The 16,925-nt window shown below is 38.7% G+C and overlaps 1 protein-coding gene across 1 annotated transcript; it reads right to left on the bottom strand.

The window, feature by feature from the left end:
* Window positions 1-650: 650 nt before the first annotated feature.
* On the bottom strand, window positions 651-986 carry LOC149843327 (uncharacterized). The gene has a single exon (XM_090000886.1). The coding sequence runs from the start codon at window positions 984-986 to the stop codon at window positions 651-653; it is 336 nt and encodes a 111-aa protein (XP_089857012.1).
* Between the last annotated feature and the right edge of the window lie 15,939 nt (window positions 987-16,925).

The following is a 16,925-nucleotide window of genomic DNA, read 5'->3' as shown; positions in this document are numbered from 1 at the left end:
TCCATATCCAAGATCCATATCCATATCCAAACTACAATTGGATCTTATGTTGGATCAATTCCTAATTAATATGGGTCTTGGACAGAGTCCAGATCCATATTAATTTGGATCAAATACATTAGATCTAGTCTGATCCAAATCCAGACTTCGCCCGTCGAGGTGGTCCTTTTTTAAAAAATTATGATTTTTGGGACAATCGGAGCCCAAATTCGAAAAAGTAAAATATCATTATGCTCAGAATTTTGAGTCGCATCCAACAATATATAACTCAAATTTTGCCTCTAAAATTCGTTCGAATTTAACATGAATTTTACTTGAATTTAAAGGTCAAAAAACAAAACCTTTATCACCTTTTGATTGGCTTATTTAAACCTTATCGATGAGACCTGGGCCAAGCTCAAACTCAAAGAACATCAACCTTTATCAAGGTTCTACCGATTTTTCTTCTATACTTGGCCAAAATTTTAAAATCTCAAATTTAGCTAAGTATGAAAATGCATGATATTACATCCCTACCCCCTCAAAAGAATTTCGTCCACGAAATTAGAATGTACCGAATAAGTGTGGGTAGTGTTGATGCATATCTGTCTCAGGCTCCCAGGTGCACTCATCCAGTCTTTGATGCCGCTTGCACACCTTCACTAACGGGATCATCCTCTACGTAGTATCATCTCTTGGCGATCCACAATCTCAATTGGCCTCTCCTCTGTCGGCAAGTCAGGCTGCAGCTCGATCGCCTCATAGTGATTCACATGTGAGGGGTCAAGTACGTATTTCCTTAACATCAAGACATGAAAAACATTGCGGATCTGCAAAAATTGATGAGGAAGTACCACCAGATACATGGTCTTCTCAACCCGCTCAAGGATCTCGAAGGGTCCCACATACCGAGGACTCAACTTTTTCTTCTTCCCAAACTGGAAGACACTCTTTGTAGGCGAGATTTGTACAAACATGTGATTGTCCGCATCAAAGTTGAGCTTCATACGCCATTGATCGATATAGCTCTTATGTCTACTCTGTGCTGCGACTAACCTCTAATGGATCAAACTCACCTGGTTCGCATAATGTTGGATGATCTCTGGAGACTCCACTACTCTCACTACAACCTCATTCTAGCACACAGAGGATCTACATGGTCTACCATATAGAGCTTCGTACGGGGCCATACCAATACTGGCATGATAGCTATTATTGTACGAGAACTTTGCAAGCTTCACATGCTTGTCTCAGTCTCTTGCCCAATCCAAAGCGCACACTCTCAACATGTCCTCGAGTGGTTGTATCGTATGCTTCGTCTGTCTGTCCATCTGTAGATGGAACGTTGTACTGAACTTCAACGTAGTGCCTAGGGCCTTTTGTAACTAGCACCAGAATCGAGACATGAAGCGGGGGTCTCGATCTAACACAATCGAATGCGGCACTCCGTGAAGTCTGACTATCTCATCCACATAAAGATCTACCAAACTCTCCAAGCTCTAACTGATCCTGATAGGTAGAAAGTTAGCACTCTTCATCATTTTGTCCACTATCACCCAGATGGCATTGTGCTGTCGTTGGGTCTTTACCAACCCTATGATGAAATCCATCAAAATATCATCTTACTTCCACTCTAGGATATCTAGTGGTTGTAGAAGTCCACCAGGTCTCTAGTGCTCGATCTTCACCTACTGACATATGAGACACCGAGACACAAACTCAATGATGTCCTGCTTTATCCCATTTCTACCAATAAGTCTTCTGAAGATCTTTGAACATCTTAGTGGAACTAGGGTGAACAAAATATCTATACCTATCGGCCTTGCTCATCAGCTCCTCCCGTGGTGCCTTCGAAACCCATTATATGTCTCCGAATATGATGGTCTTGTCCTCTTCTTAGCGAAATTGCACATCTGGCTTCTGGGCACTCACGCATATCCTCTCGAAATCAGGATCGACTGACTAAAGCTCTTCAATCTGATCTATAATCTCTGGTCGTGTCTGCATCCCAGCACAAAGGATGCATCCTGAGTCATCCGCAAAAGATTGTGAGCTGACAAACTCCTCGATCAGATCCCAACTGTGCCCTATCAGACTGGCTGTCATGATTGACATCTTTCTGCTAAGTGCATCTACCACCACATTCGCCTTACCAAGGTGGTATGCGATAGAGAAGTCGTAGTTCTTCAGGAACTCCAACCACCTACGTTGCCTCAAATTCAAATCACGCTGAGTGAATTGAAACTTGAGGCTCTTGTGATCAGAGAGGACCTTGAACTGCTCCCCATAGAGGTAATGGTGCCAAATCTTCAATGTGAAGACTATTGCAGCTAACTCTAAGTCATGTATGGGGTAGTTCTTCTTGTGCACCTTCAACTGTCGAGAAGCATACATGATAACCTTTTTGTGTTGCATAAGGACACAACCTAGTCTAGTCCCTGAAGCATCGTTGTACACTACGAATCCACCCATCGCAGAAGGCAACGTCAAAATGAGAGCCATGGTCAACCTCATCTTCAGCTCCTGAAAGCTCTCCTCACATTGAGGTGACCAATTAAACTTCACCCTTTTTTGCAATAGTCTGGTCATCGGGGCAACTATACATAAGAAGTCTTGGATAAAACGATAGTAGTAACCTGCTAATCCCAAGAAACTCTTGATTTTTGTCACAGTCTTTGATAGCTCCTATGACAATACAGCCTCCACCTGGCTGGATCAACCTCAACGCTCTTCGTAGAGATCATGTGGTCGAGAAACATCGCCCTATCGAGTCAAAACTCGTACTTCAAGAACTTAGCATAAAGTTGATGTTCTCTTAGTGTCTGCAATATGATCTATAGATGCTCTCGGTGCTCCTCCACGCTCTTCGAGTATATAAGAATGTCATCAATGAACATGATGACAAAAGAGTTCAGTCATAAACTGAAGACCCAATTCATGAGGTCCATAAAGGTTGCAGGGGCATTGGTGAATCCAAAAGACATCACCAAGAATTCATAATGCCCATATATGGACCTGAATACAGTCTTTGGAATATCCTATGCCCTGATCCTCAACTAATGGTACTCAGAATGAAGATCTACCTTCAAGAACACCTTTTCCTTCCTCAATTATTTAAACAAGTCATCGATCCTAGGCAAGGGATACTTATTCTTCACCGTCACTTGGTTCAGCATGCAGTAATCAATACAAAGACGCATGGAACCATCCTTCTTCTTGACAAAGAGGACTGGTGCACCCCAAGGAGATACACTCGACCTAGTGCAGCCCTTGTCAAGAAGCTTCTGCAGCTGCTTCTTCAGCTCCACTAGCTCTGCAGGTGCCATGCAATACGGTGCTCAAGAAATAGGTGTTGTACTAGGCACTAATTCAATCAAAAACTCAATCTCTCTGTGAGGTGGCAATCCTAGCAAGTCCTCGGTAAAGACATCTGGGAACTCCCGAACAACATTTAACTACTCCATGGGTGTTGCCTGACTGTCCTGCAAAGACACGCTGGCCAAGAACACCATGTAACCCTATTTATGGTACTTGTAGATCTTTATTGTTGAGACAACTTTTACCTCACTCACTGGTCTAATTGGCTAAAATACCAAAGCAGACAAATCGAGGCGCTCTAAAAAAACTTTCTTTCTCCAACACTGGAGGGTAGTATTGTGTTTGGACAACCAGTCCATACCCAGAATGACATAATAAAAAGTCATATTGAGGATGATCAGGTCAGCAGACAACTCATGCCCCTCGATCACCACACAAACTGCAAGAAAGTATTTTCTGTAGGAAGAGGATGCACCCATAGGTAACATCACATCAAGAGTCTTCTCAAGGCTAGAAGGAACCAAATCAAGCAAACTCGCAAATGATGTGGATACAAAGTTGTGGGTAGAACCAGAATCAAACACCACACAAGCATAATGATCATCAACTAAGAAGATACATTCGATCAAATCAGTCTGATCATCATGTGTGGTAGCTATAGCAGTGTAAACTCTCCTATTTATCCTCCATTGTCTCTGTTGTTGTTGAGGCCTCTGCTGTTGCGCCTACTGCTATTGTCCTCTCTGAGTCATCGGTCTATTCAGATAGTGGATCGCAATGTGCTCTGACTGCTGGCACTAGTAGTAGAATCCCTTGAACAAGGGACAAGAGCCCTGAGGATGACCCTTATTGTACCTGCGACACACATATGGGGCCTTCCCATGTTGCTGCCTCTGTTGGGGTTGACCCTACTTTGCTCCCTGCCCCTGCTGGTTCCGTTGCCTCTTACCCCCCCCTACGCCTTGTCGCCTGTAGGTGGGTTCTTCCTTGTTTCGCCCGTAGAGCTACCTCCATTGTCGCCTCTCTTTTGCGACTCATCCTTTTACCTCTTCCACTCCTCGTTCAGGATAATCATAGACTTTATAGCATCACTGAGGGTGGTAGATCAACTCATCATCACATGAACTTGAAGTCTATCCTTCAGCCCGCGTACATATTTGGTTGCCCTTGCCTTGTCATTAGTGAATAGGTTTGGGCAATATCGCTCCAAACTCCTGAATTTAGTGGTGTAGTTCACCAAACTCATGTTCCCTTGCACCAACTTAAGGAACCTCTGTTGCATCTTTTCTCATGCGTAGGAGAGAAAATAAGTGTCAAAAAACTCTTCTCTAAAAACCTCTCAGGGAATCACCTTCACTCTGTTATACTTCACCCTTCACAGGGTGTCCCACGACTTCTTGGCATCGCCCTTTAGATGATACATGCCAAAAGCGGTCTTTCTGTCCTCGGAAATAGGTAGGATATCGAAAGCCCACTTAGTCTCCTCGACCCACCTCTCTGGTTGCTCTGGGTTGGTCTTACCTGTAAAAGTTGGCAGGTCCAACTTTAGGAACTTCTCATACGTGACATTGTCAGGGTTTGGAGCAACCTCGATGGGATGAACACAAGTAGGCATTTGCATCGCCGGTGCCTGCACGTGGGTCATCATCGTCACAATAATCGTGTTGAGGTTATTCAGCATGAAGTCCTTCTGCTCCTGTCAGTTCACGAGAGCACCAGACAAAGAAAAAGCATAAGTACGATGATACACCTAAAACATGGAAATTTTGAAAAGTTATACTCTGATCGATCCTACCCTCTTAAGATTGATCCAGTACACTCACAACCATACAATCATATCAAACTTTCTTAATTCACACCAAAAGAAATAAATTTTAAATTATGCATGCTTTCTATCATAAGAAATTTATATACCTTCACAAAAGTATCTAATAGTCATACCAGTGAAGAAGACTGTTATGGAGCACGATGCACGACTTGCTGATATTTTTGGACAGGGCTCAATTACCAAAAAGTAAATTATGACACAAGATGGTAAAAATGTATGATTTTGTAGTGTGCGTTGATACCAAAGCTGTAACGACCCCAACTCATACGCATTAAAAAGTGGCAAAAAAAATTTAAACATTTACGGAAACATTCTCAGAGAGCCTTTACAGTCATAATCAATCCACAACCACAAGGTATCTTACACTACCATCATCCAAACCAAACTAACTTTATTAATTAAAAGCATAAAGTCTAAGAACATATGCAAATAAATATAAATAAAACAAAATATGGAGTCACTCTGACCCTAAAGGAATCTGTCAAGCAGTCGTGTAGCCCTCGTATCTCTTTGTATTATCAGGTCCCCTTACTGGGCCTCAGAGGCTGTGAAAAATACAAAAGTAAGGATGTCAAAATCAAATATCCTATGTACAAGTCCCTCTAATTAATGAAATAAGTAAAAAGAACATAAATAAGATTCATGCAATATTTTAGAGGGATACAACTATGACAAATTCATAATTCAATTAACCATTCATGCATTAGGGAACTATTAGTAAATAATAGAGAATAATTATTAAGAAAGATAGAACAATTATTAAACAATAGAGACCATGAATTTAGCAATAGTGAACATTTATCATGCAGTAGGGAAGTAATCATTAACTTTGCATAAGTAAGAAAACAAGTAAATATGCATGGTCTAATGCATAACAGGAATATGCATGATTTTAATGCACATGCATGAGTAAATTATTATCTTTTATTAAAGTTTTCTTTTATATGTATGTCCTTATTAAATGAACATAAATTTAGTTTCTCTTTTTATTACCGTTGTTCGCGGATACTCAAAACTGGTAAAAAAAAATTAAGGTCAAGTTAGGTCCCCAATTATAACTTAACTCATAATTTGTATATTATTACTGAGTTCTACACTTAGCCCTCGATCGATATCAGGAATCAATACCATTCATCAAAATATTAGAAATCAATATCTAATGTTGGGACATTATGGAAATCAACATCCACTAATGTTACTTTCTTGGTATACCAAAAACAATAGTTGTGTCTACACACCACCCCCAGACAAAGTGACAAAATCTCCCTAAAACCGTGGTCGGGAGGTGAACGACCTAATTGGGTTCAAGAGCACAACACGCACACTAAGTTTTAGTATCCTCATGGTCTCTCAAAACTGCAAGTCTAGGATTTCCACACTAAAGAAGGGACATCCAAGAAACATGAATTACATTGTTCTCTTCTTTTATATTTTTATTATTTCAAATTCTTTATTTTGCAAATCAACATGCAAAACCAACAACATATGTTTCGCAATTCAATATGCGAAACTCATCACAGGACCATAGTTTATGGCAACATGGAACAATGCAATTAGAATAATAATATCGAGTGTGATTTTTGCGATGCATAAAAACAACTAAACAATGAGCAACACTTGCGCAAAGCACACACGACCAACGATGATCCACTTTCGATCATCGATGCACCCAAAGCAAAAATCATAAAGAACATCACTTATGCATTCATTTCACATGCTTTTTAATGTACATTCATATATGCTAATCAAGGATGTGCATGAATCACAATACTCATATGCATGTGTTCACATGATCATTCTAAATAAATGCTTTCACTCATGAATCATCTCAAACTAAAACATGTGAACACTCATGCAATTTTGTACATACCGATACACAAATTTTCAAGCTTACACATGCACATGTAAATAATTTTGCATGAAGACATTGATCAAGCATAAACAATCAATTCTAAACATGCGAAAATCTCATTCTTAACATGCATAAAGCCAAATTTATTAAAATAAGCAAATCTAAAAATTTAGTACACCATACTGAAATTTTCTTTATACTCAAATCAATGCATTTAATGTGCAAAAATGTGAACATTTGTCATACTAGAATCTGAACCCCAACTATACATAAATCTGAACATAAACAATGGATATTGAAACAAGAACAATCTTATTTTGACATTCATAAACTGTCACATGAATATGCAATTAAACAATCCATTAATATGTCATATACAGACTGAAATTCAGACAAGATACATTGCTAGTTTTTTTTTTTTAAATCGGGCCATAACGAGCCTAGCTGACCCAATTGGATGGGGCTCAAACTCTGCCCAACTAGCCAGTTGGCTGGACCCGATCAAAGTCCAATACTTAGCCGATAGTGGGTTGGCTGGAACTCCATGTGAAACAGAAAAAATTATTTTCGTTATACACATATATACATTTTTTTTTCTTGACCAACCAAACCTAGCCGACCCAGTCGGCTGGGCCTGGCAGGCCCATCACCTACCCAGCTGAATCTGGTTCGGTTGGGCCTGACAGGTCATGTTGCCGCCCAGCTGAACCTGGTTCGGCAGGGTTGGCAACAACACATCATCACAACAATAAAAAAATATATATTATACTTCTTCTCCTTTTTTTCATTTTAACAGGTGTATACCTGCCCAGACAAATCTGTTCGGCTGGGCCAGGTAGACCTACCAGGGCCGGTTCAGCTTGGGCTGTCAACCATCCCATCAAAAAACAAGTTTTTTTTTACATGTCAGCCCCAGCTGACAATCGACTGGCACTCTCTCTCTCTCTTTATATATATATATATATATATATATATATATATATATATATATATATATATATATATATATATACACACACACATTATTTTAAAAAAATATCTTGGACAACAGTCAAGTCCAAATCTGGACAGTTGCCTGGGACTGGACAATAGACTGTCTAGTCTAAGCCAACTGTCCGGGCTGGGACAAGACAGTTGTTCGTCCTATTTCGAACCAAAAATCACCGAAAATCCAAAATTTTTATTTTAACAGAATATACATATATTTCTATTTCCACATATCTGATTCGTTTTCAAGGACTACAGTCCCATGTGCATATGTCCATATATACATATTTGTCCAAGACACAGTTCTATCCAAGATGGACAAAACGGACAGAGGGCTCAAATTTGGCCAAATCTGCCCATCATCAAGATGGACAAATTTGTTCGCTAAACACATAGAACAGATCTGTCCAAGGTGTCCATGGGGGCACATATACTTATATATATATATATATATATATATATATATATATATATATATATATATATATATATATATATATATATATATATATATATATATTCTTCATGTATATATATATATATATATATATATTGAAGGGAACACAAAAACATGCAAAAAATCATAGAAAAACAAATCTCATATAATCTAGACTTACCTACATCGATTTCCATGGATTAGATGATGAAAAATCAAGATGAAATTCATGGTTACCTATAAAAACATTGCCTAAAGCTTATTTGAGCTCTTTTTCTCATCCCAAACAAGACAGAACACCCGTACCTTTTTAAGAAGTTTAAAAAAGATGGAGGAAATGTCGGATGATCAGAGAAGATGATGGATCATTTTTCTTGTTCTTCTCTTCTTCTTCTTTTGTTCTTCTCTTTTTCTTCTCTCTTTCTCTCTCTTTTTTATCTCTTCTCCTCACTCTTTTTCTTTCTCTCTTTTCCTTCTTTTTTTTTTGAATTATATATAGAGGAGATAGGGGGTGATGCCCCCCCCCCCCCCCCGCGCCTCTTTTCCAGCTCTTCTAGAATGGGCTGGAGGGAGGTCTTCCACTTTTAGAAGTATCTCTCTCCCTTACTTTCCAATTTTTTTAAAATTCTTTCTTTTGACTTTTTCTAAATTTATGTCCTAAAGAAGTCTTTCTTCTTTTTAATAACTCATTTAATTCTTATCTCTTAGCAATTTAGGGAGTCCATTTAGTTAACCAAAACTGAAATTCAAAATTAATTTTAATTTAAAAATTTATTAATTATTTATTAATAATTAAATATCTAGAAACTTTCAAACAATACCTTATCCCTCTGGGAGTCTTTTTAACTCTAGTTAACTTTAATTTAAATATAAAAAATAAATTTAATGTTGTATTTTCATTGGGTATGGATTTTGGATCTACATATAGATCCAATATACTGTTTAGTTATACTCCGCCTGTGTATAACTGTTTAGTTATACACTGCCGGTCCCAAGCCCGGATAAAGGAGGAGGGTTGCGGTAGGCTTGTGACAGCCAGCATAAAAACTTAGTCATACCCTATGAATATGAACCAATATGAGAATTTCGTTGGGGTGTTCCCTACTGAGCGACGCGTTGTACTCTATAGGCCCAGAGGCAGTGATAAATGGGCAAGGGTTGCTAGGTCGTCGCCCGGAAGCGACGCGTCACACCGACGCCCGGGTGTGGTGTCAAATAGGCAAGGGTTCCCTCACTTTGTTGGACGGGTGGGGGTAAAGAAGTTAGTCCAAGACCATAAAATTAGGTTAGCCACTTGGAACATAGGGTCTTTAACTAGTAAGTTGGTAGAGTTAGTAGATGTTATGTGTAGGAGAAAGATTGATATTTTATGTCTACAAGAGACCAAATGGGTAGGTGAGAAAGCAAAAGTGATAGAACCTTGGGGGTATAAGATTTGGTATACAGGAATAAATAGGAATAGGAATGGAGTAGGGATTGTTATGAGTCGTGAGTTTATAGATAATGTAGTTGAGGTCCGTAGGAAGGGTGATAGGATTTTACTTATTAAATTAGTATTAGGTACGGATATTATTAATATTATTAGTGTTTATGCACCTCAAGTAGGTTTAGATGATTCCACTAAGCGTCAATTTTGGGAAGATTTAGATAGAGTAGTACAAGGGATATCTTATGGAGAAAGGCTTTTCATCGGCGGTGACCTTAATGGGCATGTAGGCATTAGTAGGGATGGATTTTAGAGTATCCATGGAGGCTATGGTATAGGAGAAAGAAACGATAGTAGAGAAATGATTTTAGATGTTGGTTTGTCCTATGATATGATCTTAGCTAACACTTGGTTTAGGAAGAGGGAGTCTCACCTAGTAACATTTAAAAGTGGGGTTAATACGAGCCAGATAGATTTTTTCCTACTTAGAAAGAGAGATAGGGGTTGTTGCATCGATTGTAAGGTTATACCGGGAGAAAGTGTAGCTACACAATATAGAGTCTTAATTTTAGATCTTAGAATTAGACAATGCCGCAAAAGGGATAGACATAGGATAGATCCTAGAATTAAGTAGTGGGCACTGAAAGGAGCTAAACAAGGAATGTTTGTAGAGCGGGTAGTTAAGGAAGTTGATTGGTCTCTCGAGGAGGATTCAGAATCTATGTGGAATAAGATAGCGAGTGGCATGAGAAAGGTGGCTAAGGAGGTATTGGGTGAGTCTAAAGGCAGTGCACTGCTAGGTAAGGATACATCGTGGTGGAACGAGGATGTCAAATTAGCTATTAAGGTTAAAAGAGAGTGTTATAGAAATCTAAGTAAAAGTTGTGATAATGAGAATTTGGAAAAGTATATGATAGCAAAGAAGGAAGCTAAAAAAGTAGTTCGGAACACGAGGGATAAGGTATATAAGGAGGTTTATGACAAGTTGGCTACCAAAGAGGGTGAGAAGGATATTTATAGGATTGCAAAAATGAGAGATAGGAAATCGAGGGATCTGGGTATGGTTAGATGTATCAAAGATGAAACGCAAAGGGTTTTAGTCAAAGATGAGGAGATTAAGGAGAGATGGAAAGATTATTTTGATAAGCTATTTAATGAAAGTCATGCTCAGGATCTTGGAGACTTTTTCATTCCTTTTCATGAGATGAATCGTGACTTCATGCGCAAGATTCAAAAGAAAGAAATTGCAGAGGCTTTGAAGAAAATGAAATCAAGAAGGGCAGTTGGCCCAGATGATATACCTATCGAGGCTTGGAAATGCTTGGGAGAGAAAAGTTTAGAATTGTTGACAAATCTTTTTAACAAAATTTGGCGGACAAATAAGATGCCTAATGAGTGGAGGAAGAGTACTTTGGTGCCTCTATATAAGAATAAGGGTGATATACAAGATTGCACAAACTATCGTGGTATAAAACTCATGAGTCATACTATGAAACTTTGGGAGAGGGTGATTGAGTCTAGGTTGAGGAAGGTTGTCATGATATCGGAGAATCAGTTTGGTTTTATGCCTGGAAGATCTACTATGGAAGCTATACATCTTCTTAGACAACTTATTGAGAGAAATAGAGAGAGGAACAAAGATTTGCATATGGTTTTTATTGATTTGGAGAAGGCTTACGATAGAGTACCTAGGGACGTTCTCTGGTGGACAATGATGAAGAAAGGTGTTTCTCTCAAGTACATTAGTATAATTAAAGATATGTATGAAGGAGTAGTAACCAATGTCCGCACTTGTGGAGGAGGGGTGACAACCAATTTTCCTATAACGGTTGGGTTACATCAAGGATTTGCTTTAAGCCCTTTCCTATTTGCTATAGTGATGGATGAGCTTACGACATCAATTCAAGAAAATGTGTCGTGGTGTATGTTGTTTGCTGATGATATTGTTTTGATTGATGAGTCTAGAGCTGGGGTTAATGCTAAGTTAGAATTATGGAGACAGACATTGGAAGCAAGAGGTTTTAAGTTGAGTAAGAGTAAGACAGAATACATGGAATGTCGATTTAGTAAGCAACGAAATAGAGAGGGGAGTGTAGTGAAGCTTGGTGAGCAAGAAATACCGGTGGATGATTCTTTCAAATATTTGGGATCTATCATTCAAAAGTATGGAGAAATTGATGGAGATGTAAATCATAGGATAAAGGTTGGGTGGATGAAATGAAAGAGTGCAACTGGAGTGTTGTGCGATCGTAGAATGCCATTGCGGTTGAATGGAAAGTTTTATAGGACGACTATTAGGCACGCTTTACTATATGGTACGAAATGTTGGGTTGCCAAGAGACATCATATTCAAAAAATGAGTGTAGCTGAGATGCGTATGCTGAGATGGATGTGTGGAAATACAATAAAAGATAAGATTTGAAACGAGGAGATACGTAAGAAGGTAGGCGTTGCACCCATTGAAAATAAGATGAGAGAGAATCGTTGACGGTGGTTTGGACATATTCGACGAAGGCCTAATGATGCTCCAGTTAGAAGGATGGAGAAATGGGAAAATATATTAGTTAAAAGAGGTTGGGATAGGCCTAGGAAGACATGGATGGAGGTGATAGGAAAGGATATGAATGCTTTGAACCTCACCGAGGACATGGCATTGGATAGAAATGAATGGAGGAGAAGGATTCATGTGGAAGACCCAGAATGATTTTCTTTGTTGGTTCATATCGCCGACCCCAATTGTTTTGGGATGAAGGCATAGTTGTTGTTGTGTAAACACCCCAAATTTTCACTCACCTCTCCAGCATTTCCACCAAGCATCATCATTCAACCTTTGAAATCGCCGGAGGGCAAAATGGTCATTTTCTGAGCCCGAACCTTGCAAAAGTCTAAATTTCATCTGGAACTCTCAAAATTTCTCTATTTTTAGCTCAGATGTTCAAAATTTTATTCCTGACAAAAGACAGGAATCTCCAAGTCTTGGTTCAAAATTATATTGCATAAGACATGGCATTGCATATCATTGCATGAGCATTTCATATCACTGCACAGCATGTCATTTCGAGGTCCAGAACTCTTGATTTCAAAATTTTCAATCTAGATTAGAATTTCAACTCTTTTCAAAATTGATTTCAAAACCCTGGGTCTTCAAAGTTATCAATTCTTCCCATTTTACCCCCAGGGCTCTGAATTTCAAAATATTTCCTCAGGAAAACAATCTGGATAATTTTCAATAAATTTCATCTCAGACTTTGCCCTTTTGTCAAACAATTTCAAATAGCTTCCTTTTACAAAATCGCCCTACAGGGGCCAACTCTTTCCAAAAATTTCTGTTTTTACCAATTAGTCCAGAATTTATGAAAATTCCAAAAAAGGTTGTTGTTTTGTCCTTATTTCAATAAAGAAGCAATGTGGGACCCACATTGAGGTGGTGTCACATAGGCTTTTCTTTTGAAAAACCTAAACTTTGAAAAACCCAAAAATATAGGAGCCTTGCCCCCTGGATCGGCGCCACTTGTCCTTTCTCTCTCCTCCCATTTACCTGCCATGTGTCAGCATAGGGTTCACCTAGAGTTGGCACCACATGTCACCTTCTCTCTTCTGCCATCCTTTGACACGTGTCAGTGTGGGGCCACCTTAAGATGCCGCCACATGTCATTAGTCATCCTCTTCATTTTATGCCACGTGTCAATGTCTACCATCTTCACCCTGTGCCATGTGTCATTCCAAGGTCACCATGAGATGCCACGTGTCATGTGTTGTCCTGTTCAGAAAAAGTAGAACTTGTCTCCCCTGAGGTGGCACCATTTGAATTATGTCTCCTGCAAGTGACACATGTCACTCTATCCTTTCCTCAGGAAAAGCAAGCGACACGTGTCAATCTCTGCTCCTTTCAGAAAAAGCAGAGGACACATGTCTCCCTCCTATTTTTCTCAGAAAAGTAGATGACACATGTCATCTCCAGCTTCCTTTAGAAAAAGTAGAAGACACATGTCACTCTCTGCTTTTCTCAGAAAAAACAAGTGACACATGTCACCCTCTGCTCTTCTCAGAAAAAGCAAGGGACACGTGTCTCTCTCTGCTTTCTTCAGAAAAATCAAGTGACACATGTCACTTTCTGCCTCCTTCAGAAAAAGCAACAATTCAAATATTCAAACTCCAGGCTGAGGTGGTGCAAATCCTGAACTTCACCTTTTCTATTTTGTCTGAGATGGTGCCACATGTCCACCCTCCATTCCTCTAGGGCCAACCTCCATTTGAAATTCAAATTCTCCTCTGAGGTGGCGCCATCTGAAGAACCTTCTCCAGCAAGCTGACACTTGTCAGGTATGGAACCATCCTGGACTGCCACATGTCCAGATCTCCTTTCATCAGAAAAAGTAGAATTCAAACTCCTCTGAGGTGGCACCTTCTGAGCCCACTGCTCTGTTCTTATGACATGTGTCAAACACCTTTTGAGGTGGCGCCAATCCAGAGTCCCACTTGGCTTCAAATTTTATTTTTATTTTATTTTTAATAAAAGTAGCCCACCATGAGGTGGCGCCACCTGAGGACTCCCTACAAAAGGTGATTTTGAAATTCAAACTCCAAGAGAGCACCCTCTGAGGTGGCACCATCTGGGAGTTTCCTGCAGAGAGAATCAAGCAAGCTTTTGAAAAATTCCAAATTCCCCTGCTGAGGTGTCTCACCCACAAAATTCTCATTTTTTTATTTTCTCAAAATCAAAATAGCACCCCTGAGATGGCACCACATGGAGGGCTCAGATTGAGCCTGTTTGAAATTCAATTTTTTTTTAGAAAATCTATAAAAACAAGGCTCCACGCCCAGCATAGAGAGACCATTTTTGTGAACTTGAAAATTCGACCTAGCCTTCCTGAAAATCCGATTTTTGCACTTTGGAATAAACGCCCCTTTGGCTCAGTGAAGAAGGTGTAGTGGGTCGATTTTGGTGAACCATCCGAAGCCCGGAGCGAAGGACGAAGGAAGCTCGTGATAGCCGCCCCTTTCAATAGCTTCTACGCTGCGTAACGAAGCAAGGTACATTTCTTTTTCCCTTGATTTGATTCCATAATTCGATTTGGGAGTCGTTTGAAGAAAGAGCTCATCCGAGAGATGGATTGAGCTATTCTCATAAAATGACATATATATAAATATTTAATTATGCTTCCTTGATGATTTTTAGCATTCATGCATTTAGCTAGGTTTAATTTGCATTTTATTTCATTAATTTAGCACGTTTCATGAATTAATTAGAATTAATTTAGCATTTATTTCAATTCTGCTCATTTTCAGTAGTTCTCTGTTTTTGTCAGTCAGTCCACACGTCATTTCATGCATTTAGTTTTTATTACAAATCTCAAAAAAATCACGGAATGCGCCCTTAGGTGTCCCTAAAATTGTGCCAAAAATTCAGAAGCATTTGAAATTGTTTACTGTGGTAAACATTCAAAATGGCAAGTCGGGTTTTGTTACCTGGGATGCGTTTTGAAAATTATTTTTCGACTTGTAAACTCTAGATCTCCCTCATGGGAGATCCGATTTTCGATCCGAAAGATGTTCTGAACTAAGGAGAATGTCTAGTTTGTAACCTGATTTTATAAGATTTTTCTGATTTTTTTTATGTCTAACAAAAATCTGAAAGTTCGGGACACGTGTCAGAGCCTGATTTGGGCCTCTGAGATTTTGGATGGACTTAGGGCTTTGTCTTATCTTTGTGTGTTGCTCCAAATCCAAAAACTGTAAAAAGTGAAAGTTATGTCCGAGGTGTCCTCTGTTTGCATCTGAAAGCCTGTGATTTTTAGAACAGTGTTGATACCTGCTTCGGATTTTTCTTGTCAGTCCTCTGTTTTGTCACATTTGTTTGTTCTGTCAATTTAGGATTAAAAAGTTATATTTTTATCCGCGTTTATGTTGATCAAATGCCGAAGTCATGAACATTAAAGTTGTTCATGTAGGTGTCGTGAGTATCTCTGTTAAATATCATAAATTTCCACGGCTGTTTTTTATTTGTTTGGCATTTTACATCAGATTGGGGTGATTTTTACCTCTGTCAGAACTAAATCCCTGTTATTGAACTCACCATGGCTCAAATCCTGAGGCTGTAAAAACCAAAATTGTTCCATTTCGGGTCCTTTAACAGTCTGCAAAATATTAGAAGTTTTCATGGTGTAAATTATGCATTATCATATTAAGCATTGCATTTGGTTCGGATCCATAGGCAAAATCCATCATTTTTAGGACTTCCTTTAAATTTTAGCATTTAAATCATATCATTTCGTGAATTTTAGCATTCTAGGATGTTTATCAGAGTGGGTAGATGCTTCATACCGAATTTGATGCAATTTGGAATCCATTTGAGGTTTGGATTATCCATAATACCAAAACAGGGTCCCGCAGGACCCAGATCCAAGCGAAAAACAAGCGAAATTCGTTATTTTGGATAAATTGCAATATGTCAAATTCTGATTTTTACAGTCTTAATGTGTTTATCAGCATGTCATCATGTCTCTTACTGCATTTGATTCAATTTGAATTTCAAAATCTCAATTTTATCAAAATTTCCTTCAAAAACCCTGATTTTAAAGGTATAACTTTGATTTTAGGGGTATTTTGGTCATTTTAACCCCAATTCCGAATTTCAAATTATTTCTTACTGAATTTCCTGTATTTTCATCATTTCAAATATCAAGGAAAGCATGAAAATGGGGTTTATATCCAATTAAATCCAATAATTTCATAGTATTATTGGAAAATCTTGGAAAAACCCACATATTTGAGCTAACCTTATTTCAAGTTTGGCAGGGACATTCAAAAGAAGGAGCTGAAGTCTGCAATTTTCTTTTATTTCATTTATTTAGTGATGTAATAATGTAAATTTTGGAATAAGAGATTTAATTTCCTGCTTAGACTAGGATGCATATCATATAGTTTAAATTTATGCAATATCCTGCTTATGTGATGCATGCATTTTATTTCAAAAGCACTATGGATGTTCACGAATGGCACGTGCACCAACTCTTAGGGAGTTGATGAACTCGGTGGAATCCATATTTACGGCCCTAGTCGGAATATGGACGAGACCCAGATCCATCATCTTTCTACT

Source organism: Nuphar pumila, chromosome 3, assembly GCF_984573655.1.
Source record: "Nuphar pumila chromosome 3, dmNupPumi1.hap1.1, whole genome shotgun sequence".
NCBI lineage: Eukaryota > Viridiplantae > Streptophyta > Magnoliopsida > Nymphaeales > Nymphaeaceae > Nuphar > Nuphar pumila.
This window is presented reverse-complemented; position numbering and strand designations above follow the sequence as displayed.